General features: G+C 44.8%; 1 protein-coding gene across 1 annotated transcript in view; it reads right to left on the minus strand.

Moving 5' to 3' along the window:
• Positions 1-21986, minus strand: part of MGAT4B (alpha-1,3-mannosyl-glycoprotein 4-beta-N-acetylglucosaminyltransferase B) — an 832974-nt gene extending 810988 nt beyond the window's left edge. Inside the window, exon 1 of the mRNA XM_082253133.1 lies at positions 21685-21986. Within this exon, the coding sequence (XP_082109259.1) occupies positions 21685-21781 (97 nt within the window). The 5' untranslated portion in view covers positions 21782-21986. The remainder of the gene's footprint in view (positions 1-21684) is intronic.
• Between the last annotated feature and the right edge of the window lie 777 nt (positions 21987-22763).

Raw genomic sequence — 22763 nt, forward strand, 5'->3', positions numbered from 1 at the left:
ACGTACTAGGAAAAATGCAGTTATTTTCATTGCATGTGATTAGGTATCCTTTGCAAAGTGAAGCTTTACCTCAGTTATTAAAGAGGAGGTAAACCCTCCCCAAAAAAATAAATAAAAACCCTGTAAGACAAAGGCATAACGAGCTAGTATGCATCGCATACTAGCTCATTATGAAATACCCTAGAACGAAGCCCCCGCAGTGCCGCCCGCTCAGCGACAGGACCCCTGAAATGTTCAGCCGTCCTGCTTCCTGGTTCATGTCCTCCAGCCATCTGATTGGCCGGAGACACGATTACATCACTCCCGTGCATGTGCCTGGAAGCCGCCGTTCACGGCACAGGGCTCTGAAGGAACGGCATGGGTGGCCGTTCCGTCAGAGCGCATGCACCGATGACGTCATCGGCTGCATTAAAAGTAAATATCTCCTAAACGGTGCAAGTTTAGGAGATATTTATGGCTCGTTTCCACTGAGCTTTCTGGTACGGTTCGGTACGCTATTTATGCCGTTTCCATTATGAATGGTACCCTAATTCCGAACCGTACGGTACCACTTTTTGGTACCCTTTCATTGGGGTACCAAGCACATTAGTACCGTACCAACAGGGTGGAGCTACACTCTGCAGAACTTTGATTGGTTGACAGAGAATCGTCTATCACAGCTTTCCTGCTACACCACGCCTATCATGAAAGGGTACTATTGGCAGTGGAAACGCAATGTGTACCATTCCGAACCGTACCGTACTGAACCGAACCGTACCGTACCACTCAGTGGAAACGAGGCATAACAGTACCTATAGGTAAGCCATATTAAAGACTTACCTATAGGTACAAGTTCTAAGAGAGGGTTTACAACATTTTTAAGCACTGGAGAATGAAACTGCACTTTTCAAAGTGCACAGTCTATTTGCCTTTAGTAAATCAACCCCTTAGTGTCCTGTGCATAGATCACTGCCTGTAAAACTATAGCCAGAGGTGAGCCACCTTCACTCCCTTGTAAGGTTCAGGTATTATGGCCATTTCCTCTCTCTTTCTGTTGTTTTTCTCTGTTTAAAACTTTAACATTTTCAATAATAAAATTTGGTTAAAAAAAAAGAGAAATGTTGCCTTCTAGAATAGATTCCCCCCCCGTGACATTTTAATGATCTAAATAAGTGATCTGTAAAGAAAGTCCTTGAAAAAGAATTAAAAAAAAAAAAAAAAAAACTGTTTTCCTATAAATCAAAGTCAATATTCCAAATGATCTAATTAACAGTTTAAAGACCTATTGCTCCGGGTCGTCTGGCTGCATTCCATTTTGTAGTTAGCACAGCCATGCTTTCCCAATAAACAGTGAAATTCAAGACTTTTCTGTGCTTAAATGTGAGACAAACGTTTTTCCTTTTTTTGATTTTGCGATGAAAGCAGACGAAGCCATGCAAATAATTCCGTTATGCCCCAGTGACCAACAGTGCATCTAGAACCGCTGGTTTACCGCACAGATAAAGCCTACAGTTATATATCTTTTACATCTATTTATCCAACCTGGTAACTTTTTTTTAACATGGAGGAACATTTCAAATATCTTTCCAGGCTCAGGAAACAATTACTCTATCTACAGACCACAGTACATTAGCACGATGGTCATTTGTGTGGGTATTAGGAACAACGTCCCCCGTACAGAAAGCTGAAATGATCATTGGAGTCAGTGGTTACTTGTCTTGAGGTCAGAAACTGATTACTGCTCAAGGAACCCCTGCCAACCTCTGGAAGCACCCTAGGCTTCCATAGAACCCTGCCTTAGGATAGGGTCACATCTGTGCAGCTCTGTGGGCCATGTTTTGCGCTGGCACGGCAGCCCTTTTATTTGTATGGGCTCCTGTGCCTCTAAAAAACGCAGGCAAAAGGTCCCTGCAGCATTTCAGAAATCGCAGCCCACATGGGAATCGAAAGTGCAGTGTGCTTCCTAGTATGGGTGTGATTTCCAGTGTATGAAGCGTGCCATTAGAGAACACCCTGTGTTTTTCTGTGCGGGTGGTTGCGGCTGTGGGAACAGGGGCGATCCTGCAATGGTAATCATTCGCACAGATGTGAACCTAGCCTTACGCAGAGGTGCAGGAAGGATCACGTGATTGGACTGCAGCAGATGGAAACAGGTAAGTACACAGATCTTATTTTATACAGGTTAGCCATGTGAAGGAGGAGGGGGAGGAAATGTTTTTAGGAACGGTTATAGTTAGGGTTTTAGAAGGAGAAACTCCCAGTTAGCAAGCCCCCACATCCTGCCAGCATGTGAACACTTCCAGCATTCCAGGAGTGAAAATCAACAGTTTTTGCATCCTAGCAACCAGTTGTGGTCCGTCCATTAGGAGCGCAGGGGCACCGCCCCCTCATCCATGCATCCGGCCCTCTAATCTACATGCAGGGCGCCGGACGCATGGATTCCAATGGGTTTTTTTTTAAAGCTCCTGATTAGAGCCAGAGGCTCTAATAGGCTTCAAGAAAGGGTGGGCTCGGGGCGCAGAGCACTGCGCCCCGAGCCCACCCAGTTGTGTGACAATAGCAAATTAATTTTCGCTATTGCCACACTGATTCTCCTCCCGGCCAATAGGGAAGCGGATCCTGAGACCTGTTTCCAGATTGGCCGAAAGGAGAAAGCATGCTTTTGGCAAAGAAGGGGGGAGGAGACTCCCGCCGAGAAGGGACATGAAGGAGCCTGAGGGGGAAGACGCCGCCTGTCATTCCCGGAGGAACAAGGTAAGTAAACTGGCGGGCAGGGGGAGAGATGTGGTAGTGCAGGCTGGAGTGATATGGTAGGGCAAGTCCGTCTGCCACCCCCCTGACTCATGGAGCACCAGCCGCCACTGCTAGCAACAAGGCAGAATGTGGGGGTTGCTAACTGGGAGTTTTTCAGTCAAGCTTCTGGGAGGACCCAAGTGACCTACAGCTATGAAAACAAAACTTAAACATTTTTCACAGCTGTGCAGTTCTTATTATATATCTGCTGGGGCCCCTTGACTGCATGGGCTATTTTATGGAAAAAATTAACTTAGCCTTTAAAGTGGGACTTCAATCAAAAGTGTTGTCCTGCTGGCTCACTCTCTCCTAGCCTGTAACTGAATTAAAGGTTTTTTTTGGGCGGGGGCAAATACCAATTTTTATCATCACCTGCTCTCATTTCCAAAATTGTTTCTTTGGCAATAATGACATCCTTTGACCTGCCCCCTCTCCTTGTGCAGCCTCCTGGAACGCATCATGTCCTAGGAGGCTGCAGGACCATCCACAAAGCACCTTGCAAGCTCACGCATGCACATTGGGGTGCCAGCTTTGGTTCCTGGGAAAGCCAGTCAACTCTGCATCTGAGGGGGTGGCACCAGGGACCTGCAGTGGTAAGAATTGACTGTGGGAAGACAGCGCTATACTACAGGCACTGGTAAGCACCTGGACTTAAAAAGTCATCAGCCCCAGTAATTGTTAGTTGCTGCCTTAAAACAAAATAAAAAAATAAAAGAACAACCTGAAGTTTCTATTTAATGACTGGGTTTAGATCTACTTTAATAATCAAGTACTTTTTTTTTTTTAAATAGCAATGCCATGACACAGCATTATTGTTCCCTTAGTTCCTTTACCATAACTGGACAAGTTACCGTACTTTATGCAACACATAAATACACAATACCTTATTTTGTGCAACACAGTAGGCCCCTGTTCACACAGGTGCAACTTGTCATGCGATTTGACAGTTCCAATTCGCATGACAAGTCGCACCTCACTGTTGGCAATGGAACCCCTCATGTCGCAGCAATTATGAAAAGAGGTCCTGCACTTTTTTCAGATTTCATTGTGACTTGCATAGACTTCTGTTAAATGAAACTGGCAGTAAAAATTTCAAAGCCGCACTGGTGTGAACGGGGACTATAACCTTCTTAGAGCAGAAGGTATTCACACAATACATCCCATCACACATCCAAAAAATAAAAATATCCCTCATTTCAGAAAAGTGGGCGGAGACATGCAAATACACCCCAACAAAACAGCAACACCACATCCAGAACCACTGATGTGTAATGCAAATATAACAAATACCACACAGAAATGTATTCCAAATTGCACACAGCTGTTTCGGGTTTCTTGGCCATCATTAGTGCAGTGTGTGGAAAAGATGGCTTCTAAGGGCTTTTTCAAACGCTTTTGCGTTAAAAAAGCATCTGAAAGTTTCAAGAGAAATACTTCCTTTTAAAATTAATGAATGTGTTCACACTGGGGCAGTGTGCTTTTGTTGCGGTGAAAAAAACCCTGCTTACATCTTTAGAGCATGTTTGTGGAGCTAAAAAAAAAAAAAAAAAAAATGCACCAAAAACGATCCTCCGCATTGAAATGAATGGGAACCGCATCAAACATTTTTTTAGTCAGATGTGCTTTAACCACTTCACCCCTGCAAGGTTTACTCTCCTTCATGTCAGGCTATTTTTTTTTTTTTTTTTTTGCGATATGGCACTGCGTTACTTTAACTGACAACTGTGTAATCGTGCATACCCAAATAAAATTTTTTCCGACAAATAGAGCTTTCTTTTAGGAGTATTTGGTCACTTCTACGTTTTTATTCTTTGTGCTACAAACGAAAAGAGAGACAATTTGGAAAAAAACAAATATTTTTTCCTTTCTGCTATAAAAACACATCCAATAAAAAAAAAAAAAAAATCAAAACTTCATCATTTATTTTTTACTAGTAATGGCAGCGATGAGCGATTTATAGCGGGACTACAACATTGCAGCGGACAAATTAGACACCAAGTGACACAAGTGACAGTAATCAGTGCTACAAATATGAACTGTCACTGTACGGACACTGGCAGGGAAGGGGTTAACATCAGGGGAGATCAAAGTGTTAATGTGTTCCTAGGGAGTGCTTACTAACTGTGGGGGATGTGCTTGTACTTGGAGAAGGCAGAGATCAGTGTTCCTGCTTAGCAGTATCACAGGATCACTACCTTCCCTTCTCGCAGAACGGCGATCTGCCTTGTTTTCTCTTGGGAACTATCAAAGTCCACCAGGCCCACACACTTCTTTGTTCTGGGGCTGGGGGGGAGGGGTGGGGGGGTGGCCAGAGGCAACTGCTGCTTTTCACACTTGTGCGATTTTACTGCGAATGAGATGCGTTATGAAAAGTCTAGATTCGCATGTATTCCCAAAATACATTGTATTCGCGACGGTCGTTCACATCTATGCGTTGCGATTCAGATGCGAATATAATGCGATGATGAAAAGGGTCTTGTGCGAGTTTACAGCGTTGCGTTGCGAATTTAGTCTCCATAGACATCAATGTAAATCGGTCTGGACTCGCATTATCAGTTCAGATATGTGCGAATTCTTATTTTTTGTTTGATTTTCCCCTCAGCTCCACCCCTCCTGAGCTTAATTAACATAATTAACGCAATCAAATTTTCATTACAATCGCGCTGGTACTATTGAAAAACACAAGGTAAACTGCACTGCAAATTCGCATAGCAATCGCATCCGTTCGCAATCGCACAAGTGTGAACCAACACTAATGGGAAGAGATGTTTATAATTTTGAGCATGCTGGTCTGTTTTGCACTATTATCATTAACTCATTTTACAGAAACAATGATTGACATTTCTGTTGTCTCGCTATGTATACTTGCAATGTTTTCAATATCTGTACTGTACTTTATTTTCTTAATAAAAACTTTTCTGATTTCCAAAAAGTCAGCCGGGCCCGCTGATTGGCTCCTGCTGTGTCCAATCACAGCGGCAGTGGGTCGCCGGCGTGCACCCCAGCCTGGATGTGCAGAATCATGTACAGGTAACATGATTCTGCACAGATCTGCCTTATATTATCCGCCATATAAATACAGTCAGCAAGCGGGTAAAAACCGCACCGCAAACGCTGCATAAGAGGAGCAAAAATGCTCAATTAACGCATAGGCGTTTTACTGGCAGTTTTAAAGTGAACCAGTGTGAAAGTGTACAAAGGAGCAGAGGAGCAGAGCCCGAGACCCTTTATTACAGTATAACCATACAGGTTATGGTAAGAAGTGACTAAAGCAATCAAAAAGCCCTCCAACCAAATCATGTGTGGAATAATATGTATACTCCAAAAACAGAGACATCATCAAACACGCCAACACATGAATGGGCTAATCAATTAGTGGCAAAGCATTACCCATTACCCAAGCTGTATATTCGTTTATCACGTCATGATATTCTTAGTTCTCCATGGGTTTTTTTTTTTGGAATCCAAATATGAAAAGGTATTGTGGTTGAAAAAAAAGGCAAAACATGAGAACGCCATTGTCTAAATTTAACATACAGCAACCTGTTCCTAGTTCTATTCTCGCCAATTGTAGACTTGCATAAAGCAGGCATGACAGGTGAAAAAAACAAGGTTGTGAAATGCGGAGGCAGGTATTGCAATCAATGAATGAGAGACTGGAGCCAGCTCAGTGATGCATGACAAGGCCCATAGAGAAACGGCTGGCTGTCCTGAAGGGACTCAAAGAATAACATAGGCATAGAAATTTCCACAGCAAAGCACTTCTGCTTTATGAATGAAGGCCCGTACACACGTACCGATCGTCGGCATACAAACGTCGGTGGACGAAGGATCTGCCGATTGTACGCGTGTTAGTATGGTGCCTCCGACAGATGTCTGCGCACAATCCGCGGACAAAAGTCTTTCGTGCAAACATGAAAATATTTGTATGCCGACACCAGAACGGACGATTGTTCGCCTGTCAGTACACAATTCGGCCGACAGACCGCAGATTTGCAAGACTGGGCATGCTCAGAAAATAGAAAACACAGGGAAAGTTAACCATTACATGACATCACTTCTGCAGTCGGCGGACAAAATTCTTGTGCTGTCCTTGTGCTGTCTTTGCACTTTTCAGCAGACACCGACATCCCAGGGAGAAAAGAGGAACATTTGTAAGCCGACCATCGGTACGTGTGTACGGGGCTTAAGAATAAATTCTAAATATTGGAACCGTAGAGAAATCTCCTATTTCCTGTCTAGCTGTGGGGAGAGAAATCATCACAGGTTATAAAGGAAGATGTCCTTATACAGAATTACGACAGCTGGATATATGTGGTCAATTTTTTTTTTCTTAAGTGGTTGTAAACCCTTAGACCCCGTTCAGACAGGGGCAACGCGACTTGCTGGGGCGACCTGTGAAGTCAATGCAAGTCGCCTCCAGGTTGCCCCAAAGTAGTACAGGACCCTTTTTCTAAGTCGGAGCGACTTGTGTCGCTCCTATTAGAACGGGTCCTGTGCTAATCAATGGCAGGCGACCAAGTCACCTGACAAGTCGCGCTAGTGTGAATGGGGACTTAGGCTCCTTTCACACACTCCGTCCGTTGGACGCAGTCCGTTTTTCTCAGCGGGGGATCGAGCCATCGATCCCCCGCTGAGCAGGAGTGTGACAGCTGTGTCTCCGCGCTGTGTGCGGAGACACAGCTGACAGTTCCCCATGCATCTCTATGGGGGAAATCGGATGTCAACGGACCGTCAGTCCGTTCTCACCCGATCCCATCCGATCCGCTGGACAGATGGAAAATAGGGTTTCCATCCGTCCAGATTTGACGGATCAGATCGGGTCGGATGTCAGCGGACATGTCTCCACTGACATCCGATGCCCCATAGGAATGCATGGGGGGACCGTTCAGATCCGCCAAAAAAACGGACAGGCGGATCTGAACGGTCCGCCTGTGTGAAAGGGGCCTTAGATATACCCAGTGAAGTGATTGGCCTCAGGTGATACATAGAGATAAAAGAAATCCTCCTATATAAGTTGTACCTTTATCTCTACAGCAGGTCTTTCCCCTACATCCATTCAAAGTGCAGAATTTACACAGGATTTCTCAGCTCTGAAAAGCAGGGGGTGGAGAGCTGAAGTTACATTAGTGAGGAGAGCTCTGAGAGCGGATTGGATGGAGGTAACACGCCATCTTCACACAACCCTCAGGAACAGAGCTGAGGCTGTCAATCTGATGGAAGTCCCTCCCCTGTCACCATTTTTCTCTTGGGATCAGGAAAAACTTGTCAAAAGTGACTCATGTTGATAGCAGAGGAATTGAGGCAGCAGACATTTAGTGTAGTGATCGACCGATTATCGGCAATACCAATATATCACGGCCCCATATGCACTTTCCCCAATATATTGGAATCGGCCCCTGAGGTTACCGATATTGCCGATATTTAGGGAAAGTGCTTTTACCGGAGTGATGCCTGCAGCTAGAGGCATCACCCCGGTACCGGTGTCCATAGCCGACGGTCGGCTGACTTGTAATGACAACCGATGCGGCTCAGAAGCTGCTTGGCTGTCATTACAAGGAACAGGAGGGTACGTCTCCCGCCGCCTTCCATGGCTCACCCGGGTTTCCCGTCCCACCGGGAGACCCGGGCATCCTACCTCCGCCGCCGAAGAGAAGACCCAGTGTAGCATGAAGATGTGTCCCCGTGAAAGCTGGTATCCCTGCCGTAAGTGCGCATGCGAAGGTCTCCATGTAAAAAACCCGGAAGTGATGTCATGACATCACTTCCAGGTACTCGGCGCCGAATTAAATAAACTGACAGCATTCAAAACAGCCAAACTTGGCGTTTTGAATGCCTTTCAGTGCCGAGGAGGGGTTTGGGGTCTTTTAGACCCCCAGATCCCTCCACAAGGAGTACCTTTAGAAAAAAAATAAAACATTTTTTTACATGTCCAAAAATATCGGCCGATATTGGCTGATACCGATATCCGATGACCAAAATATCGGTATCGGCATTAAAAAAACAATATCGGTCGATCACTAATTTAGTGCTTTGGATTGAGACAAGTACACACTATAAAGGGATATGCTTTGTTTACATTTCCTGTCTGAAGTTTACAACCACTTTAAAGAAAAGCCACTGACAAATCCTTGGCACCAGAGGAGTTTATGCCCATTTGCCTGCTGCAGCCATCAGATTTCTTTCTGCCATTTTAGGGGTTTTTTTTAGGCTCTGTTCACAAACTCAGCAGTCTCTGAAAAAGCAATCTGCAGTGGATTTCTTTTCAGAGGACAGTAGAGCAATGACTACTGCGCCTACTGAATGCCCACTTTTTTTTTTTGACAGTTGAACTGGGATGTTTCTATGTAATTTCTGCGCCACCATATTCACTTGAACAATTGTGGTGGGGGGGTTGATAAAGCCAAAGTCCACCTGCCAATTTAATAGCCTTCCAGTCGCTGGCGTAAATTATATTTATTAGATAACATCATGCGTGATCCAGCAGGGCAGGATAGCTTCTCATTATGCAACAGTAGTATTGAGACTCCACAGAAATGAATGGAAGAACTCCAGTAGGGTGGTTTTGCCACTGGATGACCCAGAATAAAGGACTCATTTACACAGTAAATTTTTAAGGCACATGTCGAATGGTGCATGATTCCTACATGTCCATAATGAGGATAGTGTTTGTTGCTGCTAAGATGGGATTAGTGTTAAAAAACACATGACGTCCATTTTTCCTGTATTTTAGCGAGTTGGGAGGCCTAATGTCAATGGCAATGCATCAGAATGCATTTTGATGCATTGGCAACAGGTGTTAACAAGCTTTGGTGAATGGCTGTTCACTCATAGGCTAGGTTCTCACTGATGCATGGCGCATTTGATGCGATTTCAGAGTGCAATTTCTGTTGAGACAGGTGCAATTCTAATGTCAATTAATGCGATTTCTGAGGGGATATGGCATAGCTGGGGATAAAATTCACACAGGACCCTTTTTATAAGTGGATCAGAATCGCTAGATGTGAACAGCTCTTATTGCAAACAATGTTTTTTCAGATGACATGCGGATCTATGGATCTTTGGATCTAATTAGCATTAGTGTGAGTTTTGGACTTTATCCTAAAACAAATGCATGGAAAATGTTGAAGAAAAATGCCTTGTTAAATGTCAGACTGGCTCAAGATGATAGAAAGGCAACAGTAACTCAAAAAAATACTCATTACAACCAAGTTATGCAGAATAAAATCTCTGAACGTACAACACATCGAACCTTGAAGCAGATGGGCTACAGCAGCAGAAGACCCCACCGGGTGCCACTCCTGTCAGCTAAGAACAGGAAACTGAGGCTACAATTTGCACAGGCTCACCAAAATTGGACAATAGAAGATTGCAAAAATTCCCTGATCTCGATTTTAGCTGTGACATTCAGATGGTAGGGTCAGAATTTGGCGTAAACAACGTGAAAGCATGGATCCATACTGCCTTGTATCAATGGTTCAGGCTGGTGGTGGTGATGTAATGGTGTGGGGGATAATTTCTTGGCACACTTTGGGCCCCTTAGTACCAATTGAGCATCGTTTAAATGCCACAGCATACCTGAGTATTGTTGCTGACCATTCCCATCCCTTTATGACTACAGTGTACCCATCTTCTGATGACTCCTTCCAGTAGGATAATGGACCATATCACAAAGCTCAAATCATCTCAAACTGGTTTCTTGAACATGACAATGAAGTCATTGTACTCCAATGGCCTCCACAGTCACCAGATCTCAATCCAATAAAGCAGCTTTGGGATGTGGTGGAACGGGAGATTTGCCTCATGGATGTGCAGTAGAGCTGCATGATTCTGGATAAAATGAGAATCATGGCTTTTTAGCTTGGAATAAAGATCACGATGCTCTCACAATTCTCGGCGTAACAACATCATTTACATTATAGAAAAAAATTAGGCCAACTTTACGGTTTCGTTTTTTTTTTTTTTTTTAATTCATTAAAGTGTATTTTTACCAAAAAACTGCTTTTGAAAGACCGCTGCACAAATACAGTGTGACATAAAAGATTGCAACGATCGCCATTTTATTCTCTAGGGTCTCTGCTATATGTTTGGGGGCTGTAAGTAATTTTCTAGCAAAAAATACTGTTTATAACTTGTAAGCAGCAATTGTCAGAAAAAGGCTTTTTTGCGCTATAAACAAAAAAAGAGCGACAATTTTGAAAAAAAAAAAAAAAAACTATATTTTTCACATTCTGCTATATAACATTCCCCAAAAAAAAAAAAATAAAAATCTAAATTTTTTAACATTTTAGGGCAATTTGTTTTCTGCTACATATATTTGGTATAAAAAAAAAAATCCCAATAAGTGTATTTTGATTGGTTTGCGCAAAAGTTATTGCGGCTACTAACTACGGGAAAGATTTATGTCATTTTTATTGTTTTTTTTTTTTTTTTTTTTACTAGTAATGGCGGCGATCTGCGATTCTTTGCGGGACTGTGACATTGCGGCAGACAGATCGGACCCCTAACAGACATTTTTGACAGTTTTGGGGGTACCAGTGACATTACTACAGTAATCAGTGCTAAAAATATGCACTGTTACTGTAATAATGCCATTGGCAGGGAAGGGGTTAATACTATTGGTGATGAATGGGTTAAATGTAAGCCTAGGGGAGTGATTCTAACTGTGGGGGGTGTGGCTTGTGAGATGATCACAGAGACATGCGATCCTATATAGCAGGATCACATAGCCTCTGTGATCATTGCAGGGAGAAGGACGGAGGGATGTGTTTACATCAGCCGTCTATCACTCTCTGTCAGCGGGGGGAGATCGCCGGTGTCAGGCGGCAATCTGAGCCACCTGACACGCACTGGCTCCCCGGCTGACGAGCGGGGGCAGGAGCGTGCTGCCAGCGGCACGCGCTCGCCCCCCTAGCCTCCTGAAAGCGAGCGACGTAGAGCTACGTTGGTTCGACCAGGTGCGGCTGCCTGCCACAGAAAATAGGTCGTCAAGTGGTTAAACTCTTACAGAGGAAAGTTCATTCCTTTGATGTAAAAGAACGCAATGATACATTGTAAAACATTGTGTTTATAGTTATCTAGAAGCCTTAACAATGTTGATAAACATTTGCAGAGGCTCTTTTTTTATTTATTTATTATTTTTTTTGAAGAGCTGTGAGTGAGCAGAGAACAGCTCTGCACTGTATGAATCGAGGAAATGCTGTTTTAAAATCGTGAGGAAGGGGGTGAATCAAGATCACTTTTTTTAATGATTAATCGTGCAGCTCTAAAGTGCAGCCGACAAATCTGCAGCAACTGTTATGGCAATATGGACCAAATTCTCTGGGGAATGTTTCTAACACCTTGTTGAATCTATGCCAGGAAGAATTAAGACAGTTCTGAAGGAAAAGGGGGTCCAACCCAGTACTAGCAAGGTGCACCTACTAAAGTTGCCGGTGAGTGCATATACATACATACATAACCTAGATTTAAATTGACCCAAGTGTAACAAAACTTCAGTTTGAAATGAAATGACAAAAAAAAGGAAAGTTTTACAAATTAGTAGACAGGAATAATAAACTCAGAAGGAAAAGGCTCTATAACAAGTGTCGCAATGGGAAGTGAATGTAAAACCTTCAATTTGCACTTAGATCACTGAAAGCTAATCTTAAAATAACATTTACAAGTTACCACGGGAGGTAATGTGTGAAAAGCAATGTTAACATCACAGATCACACAGATGTAGACGATCATGACTAACTAAAGCATTTTAAGCAAAAATCGGTTGATTTTTAAATATTAGACCACAATTTGAGGTTTGCATATGAATGGGCTCCCTGCTATAGAGCCAGCACAGACATCAACCACTGACATATGTCAAATTAAACCAAGCCCATCACCAGAACAGGGCCAAGGAAACAACCCAGGACTATCCAAAGTGCTGAACGTGCTCATGAGTACATCTGATAACCCAGAGAAGACAATAGCTAATTAAGCATGAGTTTAATTTCTGTACACTGAGAAATATACTAAAAAAAAAAAATGTCTTTAGGAAAAGTGAATATTTTACCTCAAAGTCATATACAAGGTGTGTCCAGAATATATTGAGAATGAAGTTCCTACGCTCAAGGAGAGCTCTGTGAAGGGAGAAGCTGTCCAAGGTCATTTGGGGTACAGTGCCGGTATATGTTAGAACACTGATCAGTTGTATTCCAGCACTGCATTCTTTGTGACACCCTGGCACCAAGTGCCTCGTATTAAAAAAAAAATGCAAGTAAGTTTGGAACAGCAGTACACGATAAAATATTGTATGAAATTGAGTAAAAGTGTATCAGATACTTTGGAAATGGTGAGGAAAGCTTATGGAGAAGCTGCGCTATCATCTGCATAAGTGTCCCGATGTCACAAGGCCTTCAACTTGGATCCCTCATCATGACAGAGTTTTTGGCTAAAAAACACTTTGTGGTGCTTCCCCATTCACCCTACAGCCACAGTGGTGATTCCTCCTCCGCCTTTCACCCTACAGCCCCGACTTGGCTCCTTGTCACATTATATTCCCAAAGATGAAGAAGAATTTAAAAGGATGCCATTTTAGTAGTGTGGATAACGCCAATGGAGCCACTACGCAGGCTCTGAGCGCCATCCCACTTAAAGACTTCCAGGGAAGCTATAAAGAATGGAAAAATCACTGGGAGCATTGTGTATACTCACGAGGTGCATACTTTGAAGGAGACACTCACAAGGTGCATACTTTGAAGGAGACACTCACAAGGTGCATACTTTGAAGGAGACACTCACAAGGTGCATACTTTGAAGGAGACACTCACGAGGTGCATACTTTGAAGGAGACACTCACAAGGTGCATACTTTGAAGGAGACACTCACGAGGTGCATACTTTGAAGGAGACACTCACAAGGTGCATACTTTGAAGGAGACACTCACGAGGTGCATACTTTGAAGGAGACACTCACGAGGTGCATACTTTGAAGGAGACACTCACGAGGTGCATACTTTGAAGGAGACACTCACGAAGTGCATACTTTGAAGGAGACACTCACGAAGTGCATACTTTGAAGGAGACACTCACAAGGTGCATACTTTGAAGGAGACACTCACGAGGTGCATACTTTGAAGGAGACACTCACGAAGTGCATACTTTGAAGGAGACACTCACGAGGTGCATACTTTGAAGGAGACACTCACGAGGTGCATACTTTGAAGGAGACACTCACGAGGTGCATACTTTGAAGGAGACACTCACGAGGTGCATACTTTGAAGGAGACACTCACGAGGTGCATACTTTGAAGGAGACACTCACGAGGTGCATACTTTGAAGGAGACACTCACGAGGTGCATACTTTGAAGGAGACACTCACGAGGTGCATACTTTGAAGGAGACACTCACGAGGTGCATACTTTGAAGGAGACACTCACAAGGTGCATACTTTGAAGGAGACACTCACAAGGTGCATACTTTGAAGGAGACACTCACGAGGTGCATACTTTGAAGGAGACACTCACAAAGTGCATACTTTGAAGGAGACACTCACAAGGTGCATACTTTGAAGGAGACACTCACGAGGTGCATACTTTGAAGGAGACACTCACGAGGTGCATACTTTGAAGGAGACACTCACGAAGTGCATACTTTGAAGGAGACACTCACAAGGTGCATACTTTGAAGGAGACACTCACAAGGTGCATACTTTGAAGGAGACAATGTTCAATTGTAAAACTTCTCAATAAAATAATTTTTAAAATATCATTCTCATTACTTTCTAGACACACCTTGTATCTATTAAGCATATGGCTAATTAAGGGCTCATTTACATCATCTCGCCCTTGTGTAGAGGTGGTGTAATGCTACTACATATTATACGGTTTACTATACTTAACATTATTGAGATGTCAAAACGTCACTTCATTCAGCCCTATGATCCGCAGTGCATTGCATTGTTTTGGGGTGCAATAAATGGGGTGTGCTGCCTGAGTGCTCATGCACATGGACGGTTTGACTCATACAGCGTAAAAACCTGGCATTTTTGACTTGAAGCCTGTCAATATCGATGAAATACATGGTGGCTGAGCACTGTTCCAAGCAGTGCTTTCATTTAGGACGTCCATCATCTGGCCATACAATCCTGAAAGCAGGAAGCTCTAAACCCGAGTACCACTCAGAACAGCAGCTGGCCATATGTTTCAGCTTCTCAGCTGTGCAATGCATCTGTGCGCTTTCCCTTGTGCCCAAAAATGCCAGGTTTGAAGGCTGTAGGAGCCAAACCCATGTGAATGAGCCCAATACATTCTGCATTTTTATTCAGCACACCCATCCACACCCGTATGTGTGGAAAAAACAATGGTCTTCTACATGTGTATTCAGCCTGTGTTGATCTATGCAAATGAACGCAGCTGAACGAACATGGTGTCAACAAGTCCCAGGATTGCATACAAATACAAACATTTTAATATTCTCATTATCATCATATTAATTTCATTATCAGCAAGATCTTCCAAAAGTAAAGCCTGTACAATACAGAAACCATCTGACCCACACAGCTGTACCCAACCACTGCGAGATCCTAAAAATCCAATCAATCCCCTCCTGCTGCAAGCACAGCATAAAACATTCTAGAAATTCCAAAAGTACTTCTGTCATTTTTGACAAAAAAAATGCCAAGCATCAAAACGTGAATATACCCATCAGTCTTAGCAATCGTAGGAGAAGGTGACAACGCTACAACCTAGCTGTATCCTGCAGGCATGGCAATTATGCCAGGGACTGCCAATGTAGAAACTTTGATGTGCTCAGAGCTAGCTGATTAATAACGACAGGCTGACAACATCAGAACGTGGGCACATTTCACATCAATCGTGCCAGGTGATGCCAACAGCACAACCTTAATATTTAGCTGTATTGACAAGCATGCCCAGGGTTGCAGACATCACATGCTAGCTAGAACTAAAGTAGCTGTCAGTCATGTTAAAGTGGATGGAAACCCAAAATCGATTCATCAGTATGTTTGGTGTCAGGCTTCAATGTATACATTTTTTCAAAGCAAATCATTGTGTGAATCTATTGCAGAGTTTTTTTTAACCTGGAGATCCTGCCAGTAAACAATTCCTGTTGGAGGCTGACAACGCTAAACCATTGCCTTGCAATTATCAGCAGGGTTGTCAGCTGCCTTTTGCATTTATTACCCTAGCAATTGGGCAACCTGTCAGGTTTATCAGACAGGCAGCCAAGCTTTAGGATCTCACACAACATGGTGACTATGCCAAAGCTGGCTATAGATGGGTAGAATTTCCAATGAAAATACCTAAAGTGGCTTTAAACCCTTCTATATACCCAGTGAGGTGACTGTCCTCAGATGATAACACATATATGTTGTACCTATTTATCTGCAGTTCTTCTCTACATACATTCAAAGCCCAGAATTTATAGGCTTGTCTGAGAGTTCAGAAAAAAGGGGGCGGGGAGCTGAAGTTACACTCTGCAGAGGTCTTAGGGCTGATCGGAGGGAAGAGACACCCCCCTCCATACAGCACACAGGAGCAGAGCTGAGGCAGTCAATCCCACCCCTGTCACCATTTTTCTCTTGGTGTCAGGAAAACTTGTCAGAAGGGATTCATGCTGATAGCAGAGGAACGAAGCAGCAGACAGAAATGACACTTAGTGCCCTTAGACAAATAAGCTTTGTTCATATTTCATGTCTGCGGTTTACAACCACTTTAAGCTACTGTGTTGTATTTAGTAGGAGAGCGGTTAGTCTGCCATGAGCAGAATGTTGACTTTTGGGCTGCTTATCAGGTCTATCACATAGAAAGCCCAAGTGAAGAATCTCATGCAGCATGGTGACAACGCTACAGCTAATTGAGAGGAAATGGCTTAGCACTGTCAGCCTGCAACAGGAAGTGCCATTATTGGCAGGACCTCCGGGGGAAGGAACTTAGCTATAACCTTACAAAAAAAAAAGAATGTCCCCCTTTTTTCCCACAGTTACTCTAAGTGTTCTTTTTACACTGTAATAATGTACAATGGGTTAAGCCTTGTCCTCTGCTCATGCCCCATTCTCCAACTCCAGGTCCCCTCCTCATTGTTTACATCGCAGGGAGCCAGCTGTCTCTTCATGGTTCCTGCAGCTGGCCCAAAGACACCACACCAGATCTCTGCGTACGTACGTGTGCTCTGCTTTCTGTTGACATGAATGGAAGGTCATGCCTTCTGAGATATCCAACATCAGTGCCCCAGGAGGCAACAGGAGGAGAATGAAATTGAATAGGCAAGAATGGCAGCTGGGGAGGGGCCAGTTAAAAACCTCTTTTTAAGAAAGTAAATTAAAAAACAAAAATGTACAATCCTTGCACAGTCAACTTTAGGATTTACAAAAACTGTGTGATCAGATCCAATCAGGCGGACCCTTGCACTACATAGCTGGCCAGTCAGGTTCCTCCACCTCAAACTCGTTCATCCATGTCTTTATGGACCTTGCTTTGTGCACTGGTCCAAATCATTTGTCATCAATCCGTTTTGAATAAAACCAGTTGATTTAATTGAAATAATTCTGATCGAGAGTGTATGACGCATCTAATTATCTTTTGATCAAAAAATAAATCTATGGATAGTGAAATTGTATATAAAATGATTCCATGCATGGCCACCATTAAAGAAAAATTCCAGGTATGGATATTTTTACATAGTTACATTAATCCAGCTTGGACCAAGGCAACTCTGTTTTTTCCGTACTCTGAGAACCCTCTAGAACAGCCTTTCTCAACCTTTTCAAACTCAGATGAACCCTTGAAATAATTTTCAGGGTCTCAGGGAACCCCTGCTAAAAATGACTATATTTCCAACTCATGATACATTAGTGTGATGTCAGTTGGATCAATGCTCCTTACACTTGTGGATACTGGGAAGAATTACCTTCTTCTATATAGCTAAAAAGATCAATGGTGTCAGGGGGAGCTTATCAGAGAGGCAGAAATTGCCCATTTCTCAAGGAACCCCTAGCAACCTCTGGAGGAACCCTATGGTTCCACTGAACCCTGGTTGAGAAACACTGCTCTAGAAGCTAAAAGTCACTGAAGTACTACCACAGTGACCTCCACCAAGTCCTAAGTGATGTTCTGCTTGGGGATCAAGGAACCCCTAGCAACTTCTGGAGGAACCCTGTTTGAGAAACACTGCTCTAGAAGCTAGAAGTCACTGTAGTACTACCACAGTAACCTCCACCAAGTCCTACGTGATGTTCTGCTTGGTGATCAAGGAACCCCTAGCAACTTCTGGAGGAACCCTGTTTGAGAAACACTGCTCTAGAAGCTAGAAGTCACTGTAGTACTACCACAGTGACCTCCACCATGTCCTAAGTGATGTTCTGCTTGGGGATCAGGGAACCCCTAGCAACCTCTGGAGGAACCCTGGTTGAGAAACACTGCTCTAGAAGCTAGAAGTCACAGTAGTACTACCACAGTGACCTCCACCATGTCCTAAGTGATGTTCTGCTTGGGGATCAGGGAACCCCTAGCAACCTCTGGAGGAACCCTGGTTGAGAAACACTGCTCTAGAAGCTAGAAGTCACTGTAGTACTACCACAGAGACCTCCACCAAGTCCTACGTGATGTTCTGCTTGGTGATCAAGGAACCCCTAGCAACTTCTGGAGGAACCCTGTTTGAGAAACACTGCTCTAGAAGCTAGAAGTCACTGTAGTACTACCACAGTGACCTCCACCATGTCCTAAGTGATGTTCTGCTTGGGGATCAGGGAACCCCTAGCAACCTCTGGAGGAACCCTGGTTGAGAAACACTGCTCTAGAAGCTAGAAGTCACAGTAGTACTACCACAGTGACCTCCACCATGTCCTAAGTGATGTTCTGCTTGGGGATCAGGGAACCCCTAGCAACCTCTGGAGGAACCCTGGTTGAGAAACACTGCTCTAGAAGCTAGAAGTCACTGTAGTACTACCACAGAGACCTCCACCAAGTCCTACGTGATGTTTGCTTGGGGATCAAATACTTATTTTACTCACTGAACTGCAACTCAATTTATTACATTTGTATTGTGTGCTTTTTCTGGATTTTTGGTTGATATTCGGTCGCTATCATTTTAATACACCTATGATAAAAACTATAGACCTGTCATTTCGTTGTAAGTGGTCAAACTTGCAAAATCTGCAGGGGATAAAATTATTATTTTCCTCACTGTCAATACTTATGTTGGTCCAAGTTGGATCAACGTAACTATGGAAAAAATATTCATACCTGGTATTATTCTTTAAAGTGGTTGTAATCCCTTACATATTCCCAGTGAAGGGATTGTCCTCAGGTGAGACACAGAGAATGAAACAAATCCTCCTACATATGTTGTATCATTTTATCTGATGCCATCTGCCCTGAACATCCATTCAAAGTGCAGAATTCAACCAAAATCTCATAGCTTTGAAAAACAGGGGGTGGAGAGCTGCAGTTATACTTTTTAGAGCTCAGTGAGAGCTGATTGGTGGGAAGGAACACACCAACCTTCAAAAAGCACACAGGAACAGAGCTGAGGCTTTCAATCAACTGGAGCCCCCTCCCCTGTCACCATTTTTCTCTTGGTGTCAGGAGAACTTGTCAGAAGTGACTCATGATGATAGCAGAGGAATGAAACAGCAGCCAAAAATGACACTTAGTGCTCTGCATTGAGACAAGTACACACTATAGAGGGATGTGCTTTGTTCATATTACATGTCTGAGGGTTACAACCACTTTAAGGTAACAGTATATGATCTGATTGTACAGATAGGCCTTTCTCTAAAGCCCCGTACACACGTACCGATTGTCGGCTGTAAATATTCGGCCGACGACCGATCGGCCGATTGTAGGCTTGTTAGTATGATGCTTCCGACAGCCGACAGCGCATTTTTGGCCGAACAGAATCTGTCGTGCAGGCTTTAAAACTTTTGTTGGCCAACACCAGAACGGCCGATTGTTCGCCAGTCAGTACAGATTTCGGCCGACAGACAGCAGATTAGCAAGACTGGGCATGCTCAGAAAAGAAAAAAGACAAGGAAAGTTAACCATCACATGACATCACTTCTGCAGTCGGCTGTTGTTGGCCGACAAAATTCGTGTGCAGTCTTTTGCAGTTTTCAACAGACACGACAGCCCTGGACAAAAGACGGCGGATCGTTCGGCCGACGATCGGTACGTGTGTACGGGGCTTTACAGAGCTGATGGCAGATCCAAAAAAGACTGTCAGGTAGACTTAAAAGACAGTGTATGGACAGCCGTAGATGTACAAGCAGTTACATAGTACAGGGACCAGATTAGATAAAAACTACATTATTGGCTTAGGTGTGTCCTACTACATAGTTCTGGTCCATCTGATCATAAGATCAGATTGTGTAGTGTATGGTCACTCTGAAGCCAAACATACTGATAATGCAATTTGGGGATTACATACATTTTAAGGAATGACAAAATCACAACCTTTAGGCACTGCTAATTCTGCTCAGCTGGCCCAATATAATCTGAGAATGATCACAGCTCCTCCATGGTGTCATCAAAGGAGCCCTCATCCTCCTCCTCACATCTGCCATGGCAGGTCCTCGTCACACCTGAGCCCAGGGATCCAGAACCCTCCTCCTCACTTCCGCTATGACAGGTCCTCATCACACCTGAGCCCGGGGATCCAGGACCCTCCTCCTCACATCTGCTATGACAGGTCCTCATCACACCTGAGCCCAGGGATCCAGGACCCTCCTCCTCCTCACATCTGCTATGACAGGTCCTCATCACACCTGAGCCCAGGGATCCAGGACCCTCCTCCTCCTCACATCTGCTATGACAGGTCTTAATCACACCTGAGCCCAGGGATCCAGGACCCTCCTCCTCCTCACATCTGCTATGACAGGTCCTCATCACACCTGAGCCCAGGGATCCAGGACCCTCCTCCTCACATCTGCTATGACAGGTCCTCATCACACCTGAGCCCAGGGATCCAGCACCCTCCTCCTCCTCACATCTGCTATGACAGGTCCTCATCACACCTGAGCCCAGGGATCCAGGATCCTCCTCCTCACATCTGCTATGACAGGTCCTCATCACACCTGAGCCCAGGGATCTAGGACCCTCCTCCTCACATCTGCTATGACAGGTCTTCATCACACCTGAGCCCAGGGATCCAGGACCCTCCTCTTCCTCACATCTGCTATGACAGGTCCTCATCACACCTGAGCCCAGGGATCCAGGACCCTGCTCCTCACATCTGCTATGACAGGTCCTCATCACACCTGAGCCCAGGGATCCAGGACCCTCCTCCTCACATCTGCTATGACAGGTCTTCATCACACCTGAGCCCAGGGATCCAGGACCCTCCTCTTCCTCACATCTGCTATGACAGGTCCTCATCACACCTGAGCCCAGGGATCCAGGACCCTGCTCCTCACATCTGCTATGACAGGTCCTCATCACACCTGAGCCCAGGGATCCAGGACCCTCCTCCTCACATCTGCTATGACAGGTCCTCATCACACCTGAGCCCAGGGATCCAGGACCCTCCTCCTCCTCACATCTGCTATGACAGGTCCTCATCACACCTGAGCCCAGGGATCCAGGACCCTCCTCCTCCTCACATCTGCTATGACAGGTCCTCATCACACCTGAGCCCAGGGATCCAGGACCCTCCTCCTCACATCTGCTATGACAGGTCCTCATCACACCTGAGCCCAGGGATCCAGGACCCTCCTCCTCACATCTGCTATGACAGGTCCTCATCACACCTGAGCCCAGGGATCCAGGACCCTCCTCCTCTCCATCCTCCTGACCACCCAGCCATCACATACCAGGGACTCCATAGTGAAAACTTGTAGGTGCCCATCATAGGAGGGGCTGGCAGTGTGCTGAGAATGACGCTGACACAGGAGGTGGCAGAGATCGTTCAGGGGGTTCTCACCTTTCTGCCCGCTGAACGCCGTGTACCAGGACAGGGAGAGGAAGATGCAGAAGCAGAAGGCGAGCAGAGTCAGGAAAGTGCCATTGCGGAGCCTCATCTCCTCCTCCTGCTGCTCCTCAGCCTGGGCGGGGGCGGCTGCATGTCCGGGGGTCGGGGGGTGGAAGGTGTCCGGTGTAGCCCTCTCTCCTCTCCTCAGTCTCCTCTCCGCGGTGTACAGCGCACTGCTCCCGGGAGCGACAACTGACACAGCCGAGCGCGCCGCCGAGCAGCCGGCACTGCGCACAGGGGCGCGCCTCAGACAAAGCGCGTGACCTAGCGCTCCCCAATCACGCGTCTATAGGGGGCGGCGGCTGTGTAACCAACACTGAGGTGGGCGATGTGCCCGGGGTGACGTCATGTGTGCTTCTGGGATACGTCACGACAATAATACACACAGCCTCGTGCAATGTTCACACACCCGGCCTGGGGACAAGGCGCCGAGCAAACGACCCCTTATTACTGTACCCAGTGTGACTGACTACCAGTATTACTACGATATACCACAACACTGTGCTAATGTAACCATTACTAATATACCACAACACTGTGCCCAGTGTAACCATTACTACAATATACCACAACACTGTGCCCAGTGTAACCATTACTGAAATATAACACTGTGCCCGATATAACCATTGTTACTATATACCACAACACTATGCCCTTTGTAACCATTGTTACTTTATACCACAATACTGTGCCCAATATAACCACTATATACCACAACACTATGCCCTTTGTAACAATTGTTACTTTATACCACAATACTGTGCCCGATATAGCCATTTTTACTTCATACCACAACACTGTGCCCGATATAACCATTGTTACTATATACCACAACACTGTGCCCAGTGTAACCAGTGTTACTATATACCCCACCACTGTGCCCAGTGTAATCAATACTACAATATACCACAACACTGTGCCCGATATAACCATTGTTACTATATACCACAACACTGTGCCCAGTGTAACCAGTGTTACTTTATACCCCAACACTGCGCCCAGTGTAATCAATACTACAATATACCACAACA

This window comes from Pelophylax lessonae (genome assembly GCF_965119305.1).
Source record: "Pelophylax lessonae genome assembly, chromosome: 4".
In the NCBI taxonomy this organism is placed as follows: domain Eukaryota; kingdom Metazoa; phylum Chordata; class Amphibia; order Anura; family Ranidae; genus Pelophylax; species Pelophylax lessonae.